Below are 23,078 nucleotides of genomic sequence, written 5' to 3'. Positions count from 1 at the left end.
GATGCCTCATCTGCTTTAGGTTAATATCACAGTGTCATCCGTTTAGCATGAATGTTTCCATAGGTTTGTTCTGCAAATACCAAAAACAAAAATGACTGTGAAATGCCAAATGTAGGGTTTTCTGCTAAATAATAGTATTAAGTATTAAGACATCATACCATCAGATAAGAATGATAGGGACAAAATACCCAAAGCACAGAACTGTATAGATTGGGAAACTAAGATAATGGGCACCAAGAACCATGCTAAGTACCACAGGGACACTAAACCAGTTGGTGATAAACAACTGCACATTAGAAATTAGGGCACAAAGCCACACATCACATTTCAGGAAATATAGCCGATTCGTTGTCATTAATGCTTTGTTGCACTTATGCAATTACACAAGAACTGCCAGGTAAGCAAATAACTTGTCATTGGGCAGCACGGTGGCGCAGTGGATAGCACAGCAGCCTTGCTGCGCTGGAGTCCTGGGTTCAAGCCCCACTAAGGACAACATCTGTAAAGAGTTTGTATGTTCTCTCCGTGTTTGCGTGGGTTTCCTCCGGATACTCTGGTTTCCTCCCACATTCCAAAGACATACTGATAGGGAATTTAGATTGTGAGCCCCAACGGGGACAGCAATGAAAATGTATGCGACCTGTAAAGCGCTGCGGAATATGTTAGCGCTATATAAAGATTATTAGAATTATTATTATTAGTAACCCATTTTTCCTTGCTGTAGACTTTGCAGAAGAGTGTCCTTCATTTAATATAGGGACAGCTGAAAACAAATGAGCTACACTCGCATGTAACTACATTCCTTATGTTTTTCCATCTTTAAGGAATTATTAATCTTTGCAATCGTGCCGACAAGTCTGCATTGAGAAATATACATTGGCAGCAATGTCTGCACGGAAAGCAATTTATACTACACATATGGAGTGGAGAACTCTCCCTGATGTTTTGTATTCACAATTCCCCTGTGATTTATAGTACCCCATGCAACTTTCCCCATTCTTTCTTGCATGGCTGAATCCACCCACCACATGAGCCATTAAGATAGCTCGTGTAATAACTGCCATACCTCCACAGCTACCACCCCTCTTATTCTTATTACATGACATCATATTCTACACATTGCTGCCACTGAGCAATATTAGAGTTGGTTGTGATTCACCTGGGTCTCTATAAACATTTATTAAGGGCTCCCCCCTCAGTCTTCGCACAGTCACGGTCTGCTATGCTTTAGAGCACATCCCTGGGACAAAGGCAACTCGAGCAGTATTCCAGACCTTGGGAGAAAACATGATGCTACTCCATCTTTTTGCTTGTACTATTTGGTGCTTATCATCAGCACTTACAATAGCTAGTACATTGCAAGTACAAGATTTGGACAATCAGATATTGGTGACCGGAGAAGGCAAGTCACTTACTTTCTTCTTATAATGTTTGTTTTTAGTGACTGACTCATATACTTTTCTATACTCGCAGAATATAGAATGTTTATGTCGCTCTCTATGTTTTTATGTGATATTTACTTTGACACGATTCGGGAAAATGAGATTGCAGACAATATGTGATTAGAGGCAATTATAATATGTATTTTTATATTGTAGTAACTTTAACAGATTGTCAAATCAGAGACCTTTCAAGGTGGGATAAAGTGATGACCATGTTAGAGAACTCTCAGATGAGACAGAATATGCTGCTTCAGTATTTCGAAGAAGTTAAGGCGGACCTTCAGGCAGTAAAAGAAGATCTTGGGACGGCTGCAGAAAACACTTCGGGCTCCTGTAGTGACTGCCTCAGCAGCCTGACTTCAGACCTTTCAAGGTTACTGGACTCAAAATGTGAGCCTGATCTCGCTTCGAGAAAAAATGGGGAAAAATCTGTTCTTTTAAGCCTTGAAATAGGAGAGAGACTAGAATGGATTGAAAATGCTTTAAAGAGATGGGAAGAATCTGCACAAAACAAAGCTGAGTGTCCAGAAAAAGGAGACGATGTGATTTATCCAGGCATATCTCCCGATTTATTGGACTGGATCAACCGGCGGTATATACCATCAGGTAATCAATCTACCCTTGGTTATACTCTCAAAAACATGTTTTATTTCTATAGATGTAGTTTATGTGAGTATTAGATGTATCAGAGATAATTTATTTTTTTTCACAACTATGGCATTGCTGTTAAGTGTATTTTGTAAAGGACTATAGGTAAACTTTTGGGAATTGAGTTAAATCAGAGTTACTATGATGCCAAAACAACCCTGGTACAAAGAGTTAAATATTGCAAGGGTTGATATATATAAATATATATATATATATATATATATATATATATATACAGTATATATATTACTTCAAGTCCTTTAAAATGAGGACTGAAAGGTGAAATTATAAATGTATATTTGCAGATCATACCCTTTTCATTTATATAATGTCACAGCAGCCATTCCAGTGTCTTGAACCTTTCAAAATGAGAAAGTGTAATTTTAGCAATACGTTACCCGAGCCCCTAGTGTAGCCTGAAATGCATGATCTGCTAATTCATAAAGCGACATAAAAGTAGAGCGGACGACTCAGAGAAAAACTGCAGATGAAAACGCTGAGTAATCCTTCTCATGACGGATGAGTTTGCATTTAGTCACCATTTGACTGTGAGTCAGAACAATACTAGGAAACTCAGCGTTAACTCCAGAAAAGAGAGAGAATTTCTAATTAGTGCAGATATGATCTTTATGGATAAGATCTGGATATGTAATCTATCTGATCCGGCAGCTGCAAAATGTGTCCTGGGCCATGGTAACTAATCAGTGCTACAAAGTAATGGCAGGATCAACATTGGATGCAGCCCACAAGAATGGCATTGGTGATCATCACGCCCACAAGAAATTTCATATACTAATAATACAGATTTACTTGTTAGAGATTTGCATGTTTATGAGAGGTTAATTTTTCATGGATAAACAGCTGCCATATATTCTCCACAATGAAGTCTTCAGTCTACAATCTGCTTTACATTGTACTGTACATTGGTGCAAAGCAGCTGTACTCTGCACACGTCTGACTATAAGGTGCAAAGCAGACATTAACATCTGTGCCTAAAGGTACCTTCACACTCAGCAACTTTACAACGAGAACGATCCGTGACGTTGCAGCGTCCTGGATAGCGATCTCGTTGTGTTTGACACGCAGCAGCGATCAGGATCCCGCTCTGACATCGCTGGTCGGATCTAGAAGTCCAGAACTTTATTTGGTCGTCAGGTCGGCGTGATTCGTCATGTTTGACAGCAAAAGCAACAATGCCTGCAATGTTTCTTCATGGAGGGAACAACCAGCGAGAACGATAAGTACGTCACTGGATCGCTCCTGCATCGTTCTGGTGTTGCCGTGTTTGACGTCTCTACAGCGACCTAAACAGCGACGCTGCAGCGATCGGCTCGTTGTCTATATCGCTGCAGCGTTGCTGAGTGTGACGGTACCTTTAGAGCCTGAGGGGGCCACATTAAAAGACCCTGCCCAAAATGAGGGACAGAAGTAATATAAAAGACACAATAATTATAGGGAATGGATTGTACAGTCAGAAACTTTCTTTCAAAGTTTATGATCTTAAAGGGAAGGTTCAGCATACGATACAAATGTAACCTCACTGTACTAGTGATAAATGGTGGTCACCAGACGCTTCAATGACTTCTTCTGATATGTCTCGGTGACATAGCAGATGTGTAAATGTGAACCTTCCCTTTAGGTTGGAACTACATGGCGACGTGAGTCATGGGACAGCAATTCTCAGAAAAGTCACACGACAAAAATATCTGGGCAACTTGCAGTCATGCAACTGTGATTTTGCTGTAAAGTAAACAGCGAAGTTGCCGATAAGTCACACACAAGTCATGTGTCACTAGCGATTTGCATTAAAGTCTATGGCAAGTAATCCAACACATTTGGGAACATTTTTGACTCTGTAGCAGTTGCAGGGGGTCTGAGGTCGCGACATGACACCATAGGAAATCAGTACATCCAATGTTGCAATTTGTTGCTGCAATTTCAGTGTCAGGTGACACAAGCAGCCATAGCATTAACTTGTAGAAGAAACAAGAATCGGTGCAGAGCTTTAGCTCTAACATTAGTCAGGATCACACACATGGAAATACCGGCACATCAACCCTTAGGCTATATTCACACTTTGCGGATTTTGCTGCGGAACCGCAGCAGTTTCCCATGAGTTTACAGAACAATGTAAACCTATGGGAAACAAAAAACGCAGTGCACATGCTGCGGAAAAAAACGCGCGGAAATGCTGCGGATTACATTCCGCAGCATGTCACTTCTTTTCTGGGAATTTTCACCTGCTGCAATAGAAAACTGCAGATGAAGATCCGCAGAAGAAACCGCAGTAAAAACCGCGATAAATCCGCAGTAAAAACCGCGACGGGTTTTCACTGCGGATTTAGGAATTCTGCTGCGGAAAAATCCGCAGTGGAATCTGCAAAGTGTGCACATAGCCTTAGTCTTTTACTTGGACAGCATATGAGTCACATTACCTCATTGTGATTTTTGTGAATTGTGAAGTTGGATCGAGGTGTCCAGCTGGAGACCCACCAAGTCTTCATTACAACTGGCCTTTGGCAGACAAAATATTTCTGGAGCACATTCGCTGTAGACTGTCATCCCATTGCTTTTATGCAAGCGTTATAAGTAGAGCTAATTTCTGAACTGAGTGTAATGTATTAAAGATTTACAGCTCAAACAAATCAAAGTATAAAAATCACTGATGCACAATGTGATTATAGCCGCCATTCCCAAAGAGAACGTAAAGAAGCAAGCTGGTAGTTATCATCAGCTCTGAAACAACAGCAGTCATTTCCTCTTATTATAAACTATGTTGCAGAATCAGGCATGATGTTTAGGATTCTTTCCAGGAAGTATGTCATTATATGACATGTGTCTCCAGCATTCCCAGATCCGCACTAAGCGCTTCCTGTGGTTTACCAATTACCCTGGATGTCATTCAGTATGGTAAAGCATAGGTTCCTGGAAGCCCTCCCCTGAAGCCAAGTATGCGGGGAGGTCTCATGGGAACACAGACCCTACAGTTTATTTTTCATTTATTAGTTTAATTATCACTTTGCTGTTATATTGGTTGGTTTCTGTTATGAATTTTTAGGGTTAAATGAGTAATGAGTAAAGCTGTGGTAACACGAGCTGGTTATTTCTGGGTTTTTTTGTTGGCGCTCTTTTTATGCCTTCTCATTGGTCAGCTGTAAAAGACCGGGAAAAATCTTGTCTATAAATAGGCAGGTTTACCTCAGTTTTCCTCATATCGTTTATGAAGAGAGAAGATCCCGCCCGCCCTCCCTATTTTGTTGTGTTCCTTTCCTTGTCGTGGTTGTTTATTTGAGGGTAAAATCGCCCAACTATTGGGTGGATTGTTTCAGTTATTTATTGGTGTTATTTAATTAATTTATGAAATTCTTGGTATTTATTTATTAAGATATTTATTGGTAATATTCAATTAATTAATTTCATGTCAACCTAAATAAACACCACGGCCATTGATTTCCAACTTGAGGTTTTGTGTTTTTATTTTAATTAAGAATGGGTTTTGTGTTACCATGTCTCTGATTATCCTGGATGCATCCGGGAAATGTTAAGGTGTCTCTAATGAATTAACCCCAATTTGCTATTTAGTGCAAATGGGGTAATGTTTGTGCCAAAGTGTCACCAAATGAGAAGTCTTAGGAAGGATCTACACAAATATGGCATGTAAGTGACGTGATGTCACAGTTTACGCCCACATCTATGTCTATTATACATCAAATCAGGAATTGGTGATCAAATATATTCAAGTCTATCAAAAGCTAGTGCTGGGTATTGCTCAAAAATTGTGATTTATATAAATTGATTGACCCTGAGTGTTGATTATTCCCACAGTGTATGTACATATGACTTCTCAGGTTCCTTCACTTATACACACAGGTTTTATTGGTGCTTCTGGTTGGTGGAAAGGGGTAAAAGACATATTTCCATGTGAGAAAACATTGTGTTTTTTCAGTTAGTCACACCAAAATATGCAATAACAATCTGCTCTGTGTTTTTTCTTCCTTTTTACGAGCTTTTTGGTGCTGGTTATAATTTTAGCACAGAAATGCTGGACATCTGCACTTAAGAAAATAATCATGTTTCTTATATGCCTTTTTTAAACGATTAGGGAAAATCACACTGAAAAAGAACAGTTAACCCCTTCCCGACCCATGACGCCACGTAGGCGTCATGAAAGTCGGTGCCATTCCGACCCATGACGCCTATGCGGCGTCATGGAAAGATCGCGTCCCTGCAGATCGGGTGAAAGGGTTAACTCCCATTTCACCCGATCTGCAGGGACAGGTGGAGTGGTAGTTTAGCCCAGGGGGGGTGGCTTCACCCCCTCGTGGCTACGATCGCTCTGATTGGCTGTTGAAAGTGAAACTGCCAATCAGAGCGATTTGTAATATTTCACCTATTATAACGGGTGAAATATTACAATCCAGCCATGGCCGATGCTGAAATATCATCGGCCATGGCTGGAAATACCAGTGTGCCCCCACCCCACCCCACCGATCGCCCCCCCAGCCCTCCGATCTGGCCGGTACACTGCTCCGGCTCCCCTCCGTCCAGTGCTCCGCTCCCCCCGTGCTCTTGTCCGCTCCCCCCATGCTCCAATCACCCCCCCGTGCTCCAATCACCCCCCCTGCACTCCGATCCACCCCCCCCGGTGCTCAGTTCCACCCCCCCGTGCTCCATTCCAGCCCAACCGTGCTCCGTTCCACGCCCCCCGTGCTCCGTTCCACCCCTCCCGCACTCCGATTCCCCCCCCGTGCTCCGATCCCCCCCCGTGGTCCCCCCCCACCCTATCATACTTACCGATCCAGCCGGGGTCCCGTCCGTCTTCTCCCTGGGCGCCGCCATCTTCCAAAATGGCGGGCGCATGCGCAGTGCGCCCGTCGAATCTGCCGGCCGGCAGATTCGTTCCAAAGTGCATTTTGATCACTGAGATAGATTATATCTCAGTGATCAAAATAAGAAAAATAATAAATGACCCCCCCCCTTTGTCACCCCCATAGGTAGGGACAATAAAAAAATAAAGAAATTTTTTTTTCCACTAATGTTAGAATAGGGTTAGGGGTAGGGTTAGGGGTAGGGTTAGGGTTAGGGCTAGGGGTAGGGGTAGGGTTAGGGTTAGGGGTAGGGGTAGGGGTAGGGTTAGGGGTAGGGTTAGGGCTAGGGTTAGGGTTAGGGGTAGGGTTAGGGCTAGGGTAAGGGTTTTGGTATGTGCACACGTATTCTGGTCCTCTGCGGATTTTTCCGCTGCGGATTTGATAAATCCGCAGTGCTAAACCGCTGCGGATTTATGGCGGATTTACCGCGGTTTTTCTGCGCATTTCACTGCAGTTTTACAACTGCGATTTTCTATTTGAGCAGTTGTAAAACCGCTGCGGAATCCACACAAAGAAGTGACATGCTGCGGAATGTAAACCGCTGCGTTTCCGTGCAGTTTTTCCGCAGCATGTGTACAGCGATTTTTGTTTCCCGTAGGTTTACATTGAACTGTAAACTCATGGGAAACTGCTGCGGATCCGCAGCGTTTTCCGCAGCGTGTGCACATACCTTTAGAATTAGGCTATGTGCACACGGTGCGGATTGGCCGCTGCGGATTCGCAGCAGTGTTCAATCAGGTTTACAGTACCATGTAAACATATGAAAAACCAAATCCGCTGTGCCCATGGTGCGGAAAATACCGCGCGGAAACGCTGCGTTGTATTTTCCGCAGCATGTCAATTCTTTGTGCGGATTCCGCAGCGAATTACACCTGTTCCTCAATAGGAATCCGCAGGTGAAATCCGCACAAAAAACACTGGAAATCCGCGGAAAATCCGCAGGTAAAACGCAGTGCCTTTTACCCGCGGATTTTTCAAAAATGGTGCGAAAATATCTCACACGAATCCGCAACGTGGGCACATAGCCTTAGGGTTAGGGTTGGAATTAGGGTTGTGGTTAGGGTTAGGGGTGTGTTGCGGTTAGGGTTGTGTTTAGGGTTATGGCTACAGTTGGGATTAGGGTTAGGGGTGTGTTGGGGTTAGTGTTGGAGGTAGAATTGAGGGGTTACCACTGTTTAGGCACATCAGGGGTCTCCAAACGCAACATGGCGCCACCATTGAGTCCAGCCAATCTCGTATTCAAAAAGTCAAATGGGTCTCCCTCACTTCCGAGCCCTGACGTGTGCCCAAACAGTGGTTTACCCCACATATGGGGTACCAGCATACTCAGGACAAACTGCGCAACAATTACTGGGGTCCAATTTCTCCTGTTACCCTTGTGAATCAAAAAAAATGCTTGCTAAAACATAATTTTTGAGGAAAGAAAAATGATTTTTTATTTTCACGGCTCTGCGTTGTAAACGTCTGTGAAGCACTTGGGGGTTCAAAGTGCTCACCACATATCTAGATAAGTTCCTTGGGGGGTCTAATTTCTAAAATGGGGTCACTTGTGGGGGTTTCTACTGTTTAGGCACACCAGGGGCTCTGCAAACGCAACGTGACACCCGCAGACCATTCCATCAAAGTCTGCATTTCAAAAGTCACTACTTCCCTTCTGAGCCCCGACGTGTGCCCAAACAGTGGTTTACCCCCACTCATGGGGTATCAGCGTACTCAGGAGAAACTGGACAACAACTTTTGGGGTCCAATTTCTCCTGTAACCCTTGGGAAAATAAAAAATTCTGGGCTAAATAATTATTTTTGAGGAAAGAAAACGTATTTATTATTTTCACGGCTCTGCATTATAAACTTCTATGAAGCACTTGGGGGTTCAAACTGCTCACCACACATCTAGATAAGTTCCTTTCGGGGTCTAGTTTCCAAAATGGGGTCACTTGTGGGGGGTTTCTACTGTTTAGGCACATCAGGGGCTCTGCAAACGCAACGTGACGCCCGCAGAGCATTCCATCAAAGTCTGCATTTCAAAACGTCACTACTTCAATTCCAAGCCCCGGCATGTGCCCAAACAGTAGTTTACCCCCACATATGGGGTATCACCGTACTCAGGAGAAACTGGACAACAAATATTGGGGTCAAATTTCTCCTGTTACCCTTGGGAAAATTAAAAAATTCTGGGCTAAATAATTATTTTTGAGGAAAGAAAACGTATTTATTATTTTCACGGCTCTGCATTATAAACTTCTATGAAGCGCTTGGGGGTTCAAAGTGCTCACCACACATCTAGATAAGTTCCTTTCGGGGTCTAGTTTCCAAAATGCGGTCACTTGTGGGGGGTTTCTACTGTTAAGCCACATCAGGGGCTCTGCAAACGCAACGTGACGCCCACAGAGCATTCCATCAAAGTCTGCATTTCAAAACGTCACTACTTCACTTCCGAGCCTCGGCATGTGCCCAAACAGTGGTTTACCCCCACATATGGGGTATCAGCGTACTCAGGAGAAACTGGACAACAACTTTTGGGGTCCAATTTCTTCTGTAACCCTTGGGAAAATAAAAAATTCTGGGCTAAATTATTATTTTTGAGGAAAGAAAACGTATTTATTATTTTCACGGCTCTGCATTATAAACTTCTATGAAGCACTTGGGGGTTCAAAGTGCTCACCACACATCTAGATAAGTTCCTTTGGGGGTCTAGTTTCCAAAATGGGGTCACTTGTGGGGGGTTTCTACTGTTAAGCCACATCAGGGGCTCTGCAAACGCAACGTGATGCCCACAGAGCATTCCATCAAAGTCTGCATTTCAAAACGTCACTACTTCACTTCCGAGCCCCGGCATGTGCCCAAACAGTGATTTACCCCCACATATGGGGTATCAGCGTACTCAGGAGAAACTGGACAACAACTTTTGGGGTCAAATTTCTCCTGTTACCCTTGGGAAAATAAAAAATTGCAGGCTAAAAGATCATTTTTGAGAAAATATTTTTTTTTTTTTTTCATGGCTCTGCGTTATAAACTTCTGTGAAGCACTTGGGGGTTCAAAGTCCTCACCACACATCTAGATTAGTTCCTTTGGGGGTCTAGTTTCCAAAATGGTGTCATTTCTGGGGGATCTCCAATGTTTAGGCACACAGGGGCTCTCCAAACGTGACATGGTGTCCGCTAATGATTGGAGCTAATTTTCCATTTAAAAAGCCAAATGGCGTGCCATCCCTTCCGAGCCCTGCCGTGCGCCCAAACAGTAGTTTACCCCCACATATGGGGTATCTGCGTACTCAGGACAAACAGGACAACAATATTTGGGGTCCAATTTCTCCTATTATCCTTGGCAAAATAGGAAATTCCAGGCTAAAAAATCATTTTTGAGGAAAGAAAAATTATTTTTTATTTTCATGGCTCTGCGTTATAAACTTCTGTGAAGCACCTGGGGGTTTAAAGTGCTCAATATGCATCTAGATAAGTTCCTTGGGGGGTCTAGTTTCCAAAATGGGGTCACTTGTGGGGGAGCTCCAATGTTTAGGCACACAGGGGCTCTCCAAACGCGACATGGTGTCCGCTAACAATTGGAGCTAATTTTCCATTCAAAAAGTCAAATGGCGCGCCTTCCCTTCCGAGCCCTGCCGAGTGCCCAAACAGTGGTTTACCCCCACATATGAGGTATCGACGTACTCGGGAGAAATTGCCCAACAAATTTTATGATCCATTTTACCCTACTGCCCATGTGAAAATGAAAAAATTGAGGCGAAAAGAATTTTTTTGTGAAAAAAAAGTACTTTTTCATTTTTACAGATCAATTTGTGAAGCACCTGAGGGTTTAAAGTGCTCACTAGGCATCTAAATAAGTTCCTTGGGGGGTCTAGTTTCCAAAATGGGGTCACTTGTGGGGGAGCGCCAATGTTTAGGCACACAGGAGCTCTCCAAACGCGACATGGTGTCCGCTAACGATGGAAATAATTTTTCATTCAAAAAGTCAAATGGCGCTCCTTCCCTTCCGAGCCTTACCATGTGCCCAAACAGTGGTTTACCCCCACATGTGAGGTATTGGTGTACTCAGGAGAAATTGCCCAACACATTTTAGGATCCATTTTATCCTGTTGCCCATGTGAAAATGAAAAAATTGAGGCTAAAAGAATTTTTTTGTGAAAAAAAAGTACTTTTTCATTTTTACGGATTAATTTGTGAAGCACCTGGGGGTTCAAAGTGCTCACTATGCATCTAGATAAGTTCCTTGGGGCGTCTAGTTTCCAAAATGGGGTCACTTGTGGGGGAGCTCCAATTTTTAGGCACACGGGGGCTCTCCAAACGTGACATGGTGTCCGCTAAAGAGTGGAGCCAATTTTTGATTCAAAAAGTCAAATGGCGCTCCTTCCCTTCCAAGCCCTGCCGTGCGCCCAAACAGTGGTTTACCCCCACATATGAGCTATCAGCGTACTCAGGACAAATTGGACAACAACTTTCGTGGTTCAGTTTCTCCTTTTACCATTGGGAAAATAAAAAAAATTGTTGCTAAAAGATAATTTTTGTGACTAAAAAGTTAAATGTTCATTTTTTCCTTCCATGTTGCTTCTGCTGCTGTGAAGCACCTGAAGGGTTAATAAACTTCTTGAATGTGGTTTTGAGTACCTTGAGGGGTGCAGTTTTTAGAATGGTGTCACTTTTGGGTATTTTCAGCCATATAGACCCCTCAAACTGACTTCAAATGTGAGGTGGTCCCTAAAAAAAATGGTTTTGTAAATTTCGTTGTAAAAATGACAAATCGCTGGTCAAATTTTAACCCTTATAACTTCCTAACAAAAAAAAATTTTGTTTCCAAAATTGTGCTGATGTAAAGTAAACATGTGGGAAATGTTATTTATTAACTATTTTGTGTCACATATCTCTCTGGTTTAACAGAATAAAAATTCAAAATGTGAAAATTGCGAAATTTTCAAAATTTTCGCCAAATTTCCGTTTTTATCACAAATAAACGCAGAATTTATTGACCTAAATTTACCACTAACATGAAGCCCAATATGTCACGAAAAAACAATCTCAGAACCGCTAGGATCCGTTGAAGCGTTCCTGAGTTATTACCTCATAAAGGGACACTGGTCAGAATTGCAAAAAACGGCAAGGTCTTTAAGGTCAAAATAGGCTGGGTCATGAAGGGGTTAATCAGCGGCTTTAAATGCACAGCGGGTATGAGAGTTCATAAAATCACAATCACTTTGCTAGAATTGTTAAATGCAGCAGATTTTATGTCCCAAAAAAAAAGCAGCGTTTACACTCTGTGAGAACATGACATAATACTCAGGCAGCATAAAAAAGAAAGATCTGGGGAATTGGACTAATACCCTAATATCATTAATACCAACTATTGGCTTCTCTGAATAGTGTAATTTACAGATATCCTTCACTCTATGTGGTCAGATCTATTCTATACACAGCGTGCATATAGATTGTACTCACATTAAAGGAAGCAGTTGCAGGAACTCTTGGTTTTAGGCTATATTCAGACTAACATATTTTTGGTCTGTTTCCTGTATGTTTGTTCAACAAACCACACAAGGACAGCATAAGGAACAGTTGCAATCTATGTACCAATGCACACAAACGATTTTCTACAAGGACCATTAGAAGTCGCAGCATGCACTAGTTTGCTCCCTGTCATGGACAAGCACAAGGAACCGAACGCTAATCAAGTAATATCCCCAAATTCTGTAAGCAAGGGAATCTAGTAACATAGTAACATAGTTATTAAGGTTGAAGGAAGACTTTAAGTCCATCTATTCAACCCATAGCCTAACCTAACATGCCCTAACATGTTGATCCAGAGGAAGGCAAAAAAAACCCATGTGGCAAAGAGTAGGCTCCACATTGGGGAAAAAAATTCCTTCCCGACTCCACATACGGCAATCAGACTAGTTCCCTGGATCAACGCCCTATCAAGGAATCTAGTATATATACCGTGTAACATTATACTTTTCCAGAAAGGTATCCAGTCCCCTCTTAAATTTAAGTAATGAATCACTCATTACAACATCATACGGCAGAGAGTTCCATAGTCTTACTGCTCTTACAGTAAAGAACCCGCGTCTGTTATTATGCTTAAACCTTATTTCCTCCAGACGTAGAGGATGCCCCCTTGTCCCTGTCTCAGGTCTATGATTAAAAAGATCATCAGAAAGGTCTTTGTACTGTCCCCTCATATATTTATACATTAAAATAAGATCACCCTTAGTCTTCGTTTTTCCAAACTAAATAGCCCCAAGTAAAATAACCTATCTTGGTATTGCAGACCCCCCAGTCCTCTAATAACCTTGGTCGCTCTTCTCTGCACCCGCTCCAGTTCAGCTATGTCTTTCTTATACACCAGAGACCAGAACTGTGCACAGTATTCTAAGTGTGGTCGAACTAGTGACTTGTATAGAGGTAAAATGATGTTCTCCTCATGAGCATCTATGCCTCTTTTAATGCATCCCATTATTTTTTTTGCCTTTGTAGCAGCTGCCTGACACTGGCCACTGAATATGAGTTTGTCATCCACCCATAATCACAGGTCATTTTCATTGATGGTTTTGCCCAGAGTTTTAGAATTAAGCACATAATTATACATCTTATTACTTCTACCCAAGTGCATGACCTTACATTTATCCCCATTAAAGCTCATTTGCCATTTATCAGCCCAAGCTTCTAGTTTACATAAATCCTCCTGTAATATAAAATTGTCCTCCTCTGTATTGATTACCCTGCAGAGTTTAGTGTCATCTGCAAATATTTAAATTCCACTCTGTATGCCCCCTACAAGATCATTAATAAATGTTAAAAAGAAGAGGGCCCAATACTGACCCCTGTGGTACCCCACTGCTAACCGCGACCCAGTCCGAGTGTGCTCCATTAATAACCACCCTTTGTTTCCTATCCCTGAGCCAGCTCTTAACACACTTACACATATTTTCCCCTATCCCCATTATTCTCATTTTATGTATCAACCTTTTGTGTGGCACCGTATCAAAAGCTTTTGAAAGGTCCATATACACTACGTCCACTGGTTTCCCTTCATCCAGTCCGGAACTTACCTCTTCATAGAAGCTGATCAAATTAGTCTGACAGGAACGGTCCCTAGTAAACCCATGTTGGTATTGGGTCATGAGGTTATTCCTCTTCAGATACTCCAGCATAGCATCCCTTAGAATGCCCTCCAGGATTTTACCCACAGTAGAGGTTAAGCTTACTGGCCTATAATTTCCGAGTTCAGTTTTTGTCCCCTTTTTGAATATTGGCACCACATTTGCTATACGCCAGTCCTGTGGTACAGACCCTGTTATTATGGACTCTTTAAAGATTAAAAATAATGGTCAATTAATGACTGTACTTAATTCCTGCAGTACTTGAGGGTGTATCCCATCCGGGCCCGGAGATTTGTCAATTTTAGTGATTTTTAGACGCCACCATACTTCCTGCTGGGTTAAGCAGGTGACACTTAATGGGGAATTTTTGTTATCACTGATAATATTGTCTGCCATGGGATTTTCTTGTGCAAATACTGGTGAAAAAAAGTAATTTAGCATATTGGCTTTTTCCTCATCCTTCTAGCCATTTTCTCCCCCAGCACAGCTGTACCTTCCCCATTGAGATGCAGACCATCCCTAGCATAGAACCTGTAGCCAACTGAGAAGTCGGCCCAGTTCTGCAGGAACCCAAACCCCTCCTTCCTACACCAATTCTTGAGCCACTTATTAACCTCCCTAATCTCCCGTTGCCTCTCTGTAGTGGCACATGGTACAGGCAGTATTTCGGAAAATACCACCTTGGAGATCCTTGCTTTCAGCTTGCAGACTAATTCCCTGAAATCGTTTTTAAGGACCTTCCACCTACCTCTAACTTTGTCATTTGTGCCAATGTGCACAATGACCGCTGGGTCCTCACCAGCCCCTCCCAGTAATTTGTCCACCCGATCAGCGATGTGTCGGACTCGAGCGCCAGGTAGGCAGCACACCGTTCGACGATCCATGTCTTTGTGACAGATTGCCCTATCTGTTCCCCTAATAATTGAGTCCCCCACTACCAGCACCTGTCTGGCCTGCCCTGCTCTCCTATTTCCCTCCTTACTGGAGCAGACACTCCTCCGGCTTTCAGAGGACATGCCTGGCTGCAGCAGTGCTACCCCTGTACTGGCACCCCCCTCATCTGCCAACTTAGCAAACTTATTGGGGTGTGCCAGATCAGGACTAGCCTCCCTGGCACTCTTCCCTCTACCTGGCCTTTTAACTGTCACCCAGCTAGCTGCCTCACTGTCCTGCAGCTCCATCCCACCATCCCCCCCTCATCTATCCCATTGAGCGTCTGCTCAGTGAGCAGAAGACTCCTTTCCATATTGTCTATGGATCTCAGTGTTGCCAGCTGCACATTTAGATTCAGAATCTGGGTTTCCAAATGCACAACGTGCTCACATCTCGCACAGCAGTATGCACCCTCGACCGGCTGATCAAGGACTGCATACATGTGGCAAGATGTACACTGGATGGCATTAACAAGAGTGGAGCACATTTCCTAATGGGGATTGCACCAGACAGAAAAGTTAAATAAAATATAAATGCAAAGTAATATAATAAATCACAGGCAGCAATTCAATAATTCCTCCCTTGGAAACTCCCTGAATCCAAAGTCACTGAATCACAAGTCACACTTACCGCCGTTCACACTTACACTCAGGTCACACTCAGCTCGCTCACACTCGCTAAGGTGAAGATTTAAAGAATTTTTTTTTTTTTTTTCCCTCAGCAGCAATCCACCTTGCTGTTCAATGCACTTCCAAAAAAAAGCTGTCAGCAAGTTTGTTATATTTAATCTGAGAGCAGCATGATGTACAGGTTGAGACCATTATTCCAATGATGTGTCACTTACAGCTCTGTGTGTTGTGATTTCAATATAATCAGTGCTTTATCAGAAGGAGATTATCATTGCAGGAGTAGTTGTCTTGTGCCATCTAGTCAACCAGTTCTGTATAACCCCACCCCCACCACTGATCATTAACTTTCTGTCAATGTACAGTTTACACAAAAACCTGCCAATCAGTCATGTGGGTAGGGTTATACAGGGCTCAGCATTCAGAGAACTGCTAGATCTACAGCAGAGAAACAGTGATTTCATCAAAACTACACCGTGCAGACTGATAAGTGATACCTCACTTGAGTTAACGTCTCAGTCCCGTCTTCATGCTGCTCTCAGATCACACAAACACAAAAACTTGGTGATAGTTTTCCTTTATGGGTATTAGAGGATATTGTAGACTTGATTTAAAGGGAACCTGTCATCAGTTTTTTCACATAGCAGCTTAAAATATCATTTTACACAGCGTCTGCACTGCATTCCCTAAATCCTTATATAACCCCCATACTTCCCATGTACCCTGCATAGCCCCGTAAAACCTTTTTGATTTCTTCCACGTTGTGTGCTAATGTAGCTTGTCCGGTCCTCTCCATCCCTCTGCCGGCTGCTGCTCGGCATTCTTGACATGGATGAGGCCTCCTGCATCATCTTCATCACCTTGAGATATCTCATGCCTGCACAGAAAAATCGCGTCTCGCGCTTGTGCAGTATGCTTTGCCCAACTGCGATCAAAGTTGAAAAGCAGAAGTGCGCGCATAGTTGGACAAAGCGTACTGCGCAAGATGCGATTTGTCTGTGCAGGCGTGCGATATCTCCCGGTGATGAGGATGACTCATGAGGGATCATCCATTTCAAGGACGCCGAGCAGCAGCCGGAGGGAGGGGTGGAGAGGTCCGGAGCCACGCCCATCAGACCAGAGGGACCCTATTAGCATACTTCGCAGAAGAAATCAAAAAGGTTTTTCAGGGCTATACAGTGGGAGTCAGGGGGGTTATATAAGGATTTAGGGAATACTGCGCAGTAACATGATATTTTTAATTGCAACAAAACTGGTGACAAGTTCCCTTTAAGTTCCATTTGCACAAACCAACCGATGGCACAAAACTGCCGTTGCTAAGCAACTGGGTTACAAAATAATCGGTTTAATGATGTATGATTATATATTTTGCTCACTTATTTTTTGATATATCATTGTCTATAATTTAAATGGCCATTCGTTTCATATGAATTACAGTCTTACATGCATTATCGCACTTTGTTATACACTCTGCACTTTTTAGATTTGTTTATATGCTCTGTATCGGGTTCTCTGATCCAGATACTTCACTCTGTTGCAAGACTTCACTTACCCTCATCACGTCTATGTTTCTATCTATTCTGCTTAGTGGACATGTGTGCATGCCCTCTGCTGGCGCCCTACGTGTGATGCTTGCGGGTCACAGTTGCTAGGAGAACGGCTCCCTGACCCTTTGGGTCACATAGGAAGCTGTGCGGTGATGCAACGTCCAGCGCTCGCTCCGTGTGCGTATGCGCCTTACTGAGTGTCCTGGATAAGAAACAGCTGATGTTGGCATATATATACTACCACCGACACACACCAGCAGAGGACATGATAAGTTGATTTGTAATAGTTATCTTTACAGATGACCCAATAGGTAGCAGTAATTTTATTTCACTATTATCATATACAGAGCTGGCCGAGAAATCACTTGGCTTCCCTTGTGCTTTTTTTTTTTTTTATTTCTTCCTAGTCTTCCTTGCTATTTTATTGACAAAGCTTAATGGGTTTTCCATGATTTCATGACATTTTCCTAACAGCAGGCAATGTAATTACTGTATATAATAAAATGACCATAACTCACCTTTCAAATCTACCACCATTCCAGAAATTACTTAGGCAGCGATGACATCAGATACCTGGTTCACATGACCGCAGCAGCCAATCAGTGGCCCGAGATTGGCTTCAGTGATCACATGAGTGATGTATGGCATAAGATTAGATGCAGGATTGGTGGGGTGGCATCACTAGAATCACACAAGATTTGATAGGTGAATTATGCCTATCTTAATACGTTGTCTACTGTTAGGCAAATGTCAAAAAACCTTAGACTAGCTCAATAAAAATCTTTAGTAATATTGCCTATGTACAATGAAAATATGTTATATTTAGCTATTTTTTATGTAGCAATACACTACATTTGACTAGTCTCTCATAGCCACTGGATCCAATATTGGCCAAAATATATCAAACTTTTAACCATGATTAGAACTTAAATGGAATCTCTGAGAAATGTAGTAAAATAGATACACATTTAAATATTAAACATTTTTTAAATACCTTTATTTAGCAAAAAGGTGTGCTTTATCTACTGCACTCTGTCAGGATTTTAAAGATGGCAACTGCCCTCTATTTCATAGTACAGCCCATCATAGATTTCAGGGGACACGCAACAGGACGGGCTGCGTGGAGAACATTTGCTTGTTGTTCAGTCAACAGGATGCTGAGTAGAGCTGGACTAAAGGAGAAGGCAAGCACCTTTCTTTAGCTGACTGAGAATAATAATCTTTAATAATAATCTTTATTTTTATATAGCGCTAACATATTCCGCAGCCCTTTACAGTTTGCACACATTATCATCGCTGTCCCCAATGGGGCTCACAATCTAAATTCCCTATCAGTATGTCTTTGGAATGTGGGAGGAAACCGGAGGAAACCCACGCAAACATGGAGAGAACATGCAAACTCTTTACAGATGTTGTCCAAGGTGGGATTAGAACCCAGGACTCCAGCGCTGCAAGGCTGCTGTGCTAACCACTGCGCCACCATGCTGCCCGTGAATGATCATTCATTTCCGTCAGCCTGACAATTTTAGTGCATCTGTCTCCTGCTTCAAACAGCATGTCCTGCATCATGTCCTCTAGCATGTCCTCTGAAATCTAGGGCGGGCTGCACAGTTATTATTAGTATTATTATTTATTGTTATAGCGCCATTTATTCCATGGCGCTTTACATGTGAGGAGGGGTATGCATAATAAAAACAAGTACAATAATCTTGAACAATACAAGTCATACCTGGTACAGGAGGAGTGAGGACCCTGCCAGCGAGGGCTCACAATCTACAATGATGTACTGCAGATTTCTGTTGCCATCTTTAAAAGTCTGACAGAGTGAACTAGATAAAGAACACTTTTTGACTAAATAAAGGTAGTTAGAAAAATATTTAATATTTAAATGTGCATTATTTATGTTATTTATTTTACTACATTTATTGGAGAATCCCTTTAAGAAAGTACTGTGGACTTGTTGCTAATGTTAAATAGTTCTGATATTAAGAATTACTGTATGTTTGCATTCGTGACATAGCTAATAGTACTACATTTTCCAATGTATAACTGAGATCTCCACAATACTGGATAACACACAGCATGCACAGTCATATCAAGAAGCATTACAACACATTAGAAAAAAAAGAGCATGAACCGCACATCCCAAAATCATACGTTGATCTAAAGCCGCTAGGCAAAAATTAATATAACTGAATATGAGGTTTTCAGTTTAACATTCTGATCAGACTGTATGAAGCCCACTGCCCCTTCACGGCAAACCTCGTAGTGGGTCCTATCGCCCTAACAGAACGGAGCCGTGCGGCGCCCACCGCCACAGCGGCCATGCACCAGCAGGGCGGACGGCCTGTTGCCCCACAGCACCCATGCTGCAAGACTGAGTCCCCAAGACTCCAGACCGCGCCGCCCCACCAGCACAAAGCCACAGCAACAATGGCCGCCACACAGCACCAACACCAAAATGAAAGGAGCACTTAAACTCACCTTCCTCCAGCTCTTCAGTGAGAGCCAAAATGGGCTAGACCCCTTACTTTGCAGTCTCCTGCTAATTAAAATCACCTGAGCCAAATGGGAGGAGTGCTGGTCCAAGAAGACTAGAACATGCTTTGCAAAAAAGAAAAAAAAGAGCATGAACCGCACATCCCAAAATCATACGTTGATCTAAAGCCGCTAGGCAAAAATTAATATAACTGAATATGAGGTTTTCAGTTTAACATTCTGATCAGACTGTATGAAGCCCACTGCCCCTTCACGGCAAGCCTCGTAGTAGAAAGTACTGTGGACTTGTTGCTAATGTTAAATAGTTCTGATATTAAGAATTACTGTATGTTTGCATTCGTGACATAGCTAATAGTATCACATTTTCCAATGTATAACTGAGAGCTCCACAATACTGGATAACACACAGCATGCACAGTCATATCAAGAAGCATTACAACACATTAGTATTGGCGTGGTGATGCTATATATCCTACCAGGGGCGGACACTGACACCGACAGCTTGGGGCCCCTATACAAGAAATGTGACTGGGCCCCCCTCCTTTCATGGTGACAACGCTGTATATATATAGCCACACACACACATAGCGACACACACACACACATATATATATATATATATATATATACAGTAAGTACTTGATAGCATCATAATGAATTTGGGGGGTGGGAGAAGACATTATCAGGTACTGAGCATCCTCCACCTCCTCTCAATTCATTACAAGTCCCTGACAGCATCTTCTCCCACCTTTCAATTCATTATAAAGTGTCTTATGCACCTTACACCCTCCTCTCACCAATAAAGTCCCTAATAGTGTCATATTGAATTGTGAGGTGGGGGAGGACATGATCAGGGACTTAACACCCTCCTCCACTAACCAATTAAATTTACATTCATATCTATAGTCCTCCTCCCCTGTTCGTAAGTCCATTCTAAGTCCCCTTTATTGCCTTCATTGTCTTCTCCCCCATCCTTCATTGTCATCTCCCCCAAATCCCATCATTGTCTTCTCCCCACCTCCATCATTGTCCCTCACCCACATCCATCATTGTCCTCTCCGCCACATCCATCATTTCCCTCTCCCCCACCCCCTCATTGTCATCTCCCCACCTCCATTATTGTCCTCTCCCCCACCCCTATCATTGTCATCTCCCTCACCCTCCTCATTGTCCTCTCCCCCACCCCATCATTGTTCTCCCCCACCATTATCATTGTCCTCTACCCCACCTCCTTCATTGCTCTCTCCCTCACCCCATCATTGTTCTCCCCACTCCTCCACCTCCATCATTGTCCTCCCCCACCCCCATCATTGTTCTCCCCTACATCCACCATTGTCCTCCTCCCACCCCCATCATTGTTCTCCCCCACTACCCCTCATTGTCTTGGATCTCTACCGAGTATATTGGTAAAAAAAACCACAACACCCACCTCTCCGTCTGTTAACCGCAGCATCGTCGTCACTGTCAATTCACTCTGAGTTCTGACACAGGCGCACGCTGCATGCTGACGTCATCAAGCCACGCACACCTGTGTCAGATGGAAAACAACAGGCAGGAAGAAGAGGATGGATTCCTACAGGAGAAAATGGCAGTGGAGCTTCAGGTATCGCTTCCTGCCCACCGCACATGATGAGGGCAATCTGGTCATGTTCCCCACGGAGTCACAGGCTCTGAGAAACAGGCCAGATTACCCTCATTATTAGTTGCTCTGCAAGGGCCCCCCTCCACCTCAGCAGCGACATAGGCTGCATCGGCGGTATGTCCGCCCCTGAATTCTATTGCTGATGAGCCGCACTACTACATATTAGGACATTCTGATTTGGTACAATGTTACTTATTTTAGTATCTTTCTTCAGTTGTCTGTAATTCAGTCAATAATTTCCTATTTGGAGTATGGACCATGTTGCTACCATGTCTGTTCAATGTTGCCAAAGCCAAATCAGCATACATTTTGACATAGTATTTTCATGAATGTAGCCACTGGTGAGGTACAGTATCACTGTGGCATTAAGACTTTATGAAAACAGTGCATAGAGTATAGTAGATATTGTAGCAAAGATTTGGGCCATCTGTTCACTTTTGTGGGTCATTTGATGGCAATGGTTTCTCAGAATCCGACCTTTTCTCACCTTTGAAACTGCTAAGACTCTTACTGTCGCTCTTAATCATTCTCGTCTGGACTACTGCAACTCTCTTCTGATTGGTCTCCCTCTTTCCAAACTTTCTCCTCTCCAATCCATCTTGAATGCGGCAGCCAGGGTCATATTTCTGTCCAGCCACTTCACCGATGCCTCCATCTTGTGCCAGTCATTACACTGGCTACCCATTCGCTACAGGGTCCAGTATAAACTCATCTCTTTCACCCACAAAGCTCTCCACAGTTCTGCACCGCCTTATATCTCCTCTCTCATCTCCGTCTATCGCCCTACACGTGCCCTCTGTTGTACAAATGACCTAAGAATAACATCCCCCGTAATCCGAACCTCGCACCTCCATCTCCAAGACTTCTCTCATGTTGCGCCAGCTCTCTGGAATGCACTTCCCCAGACGATCAGACTGATACCTAGCCCTGACCTATTCAAGCGCGCTTTAAAAACCCATCTCTTCAAACAAGCCTACCACATCAAGTACTCAGTAAACTAACTTTGTCCTGTTCCCTCCTTCCAAATATTATCTGCATGTGAATCTGCACCCTACTATTCATCTGTCTTCACACCCTCCATGCACACGATAACTGCACTTGATACTTGACTATTACACTTAAACACACGGGCTGATAATCGGATCATGCAGCTTTATATGAAAATCCCTATTTATTATAATTGCCAGACCTGAAATAACAAGCACTTTTCACCTATTGTGTCCCCCCATTTCCTTGTAGATTGTAAGCTTGCGAGCAGGGACCTCACCCCTAATGCCACTGTTTAAATTGTCTTAACTTATACTGAATTTATTGTCTGTACATGTCCCAGCTTAATTACAAAGTGCTGCGGAATTTGTTGGCGCTATATAAATAAAAAATTATTATTATTATTATTATATTCTGGCAGTAAGGTAGGCTCAATGATTTTGATCGATGCAGGTCCTGTGGCACGCAAAAGTTCTTCACTAGGATTGGAATAATTGACTTCTGTTAATCAGTTAGGGTTGTCTTTTTGACACAACTAGAAAAATCTGCCCAGGTGACATTGTAACAGAGCTTGTGCTATGCCCAGACTTACCTGCACAACTTGACTAACAAAAAGACTAAAGTCCCAATTTATCAAGATTAGTGTTTTGTACACCAGTATTGATGAAGATTGTGCTAGAGTAAGGGTACCGTCACACTATACGATTTACCTACGATCACGACCAGCGATACGACCTGGCCGTGATCGTAGGTAAGTCGTAGTGTGGTCGCTGGGGAGCT

The 23,078-nt window shown here is 42.9% G+C and overlaps 2 protein-coding genes across 2 annotated transcripts in view; one reads left to right on the top strand and one right to left on the bottom strand.

Annotated features, from left to right (window-relative positions):
* VEPH1 (ventricular zone expressed PH domain containing 1) overlaps positions 1-23,078 on the bottom strand; it is an 881,348-nt gene that overhangs the window by 803,610 nt on the left and 54,660 nt on the right. The gene's annotated exons all lie outside the window — the stretch shown is intronic.
* PTX3 (pentraxin 3) overlaps positions 1,122-23,078 on the top strand; it is a 30,165-nt gene continuing 8,208 nt past the window's right edge. Inside the window, exons 1-2 of the mRNA XM_069727444.1 lie at positions 1,122-1,402; positions 1,599-2,048. Of these exons, the coding sequence (XP_069583545.1) occupies positions 1,288-1,402; positions 1,599-2,048 (565 nt within the window). The 5' untranslated portion in view covers positions 1,122-1,287. The remainder of the gene's footprint in view (positions 1,403-1,598; positions 2,049-23,078) is intronic.

Source organism: Ranitomeya imitator, chromosome 5 (genome assembly GCF_032444005.1).
Source record: "Ranitomeya imitator isolate aRanImi1 chromosome 5, aRanImi1.pri, whole genome shotgun sequence".
In the NCBI taxonomy this organism is placed as follows: Eukaryota; Metazoa; Chordata; class Amphibia; order Anura; family Dendrobatidae; genus Ranitomeya; species Ranitomeya imitator.
Note: the sequence above shows the minus strand (reverse complement) of the source record. Positions and strands in the feature narration are given on the sequence as shown.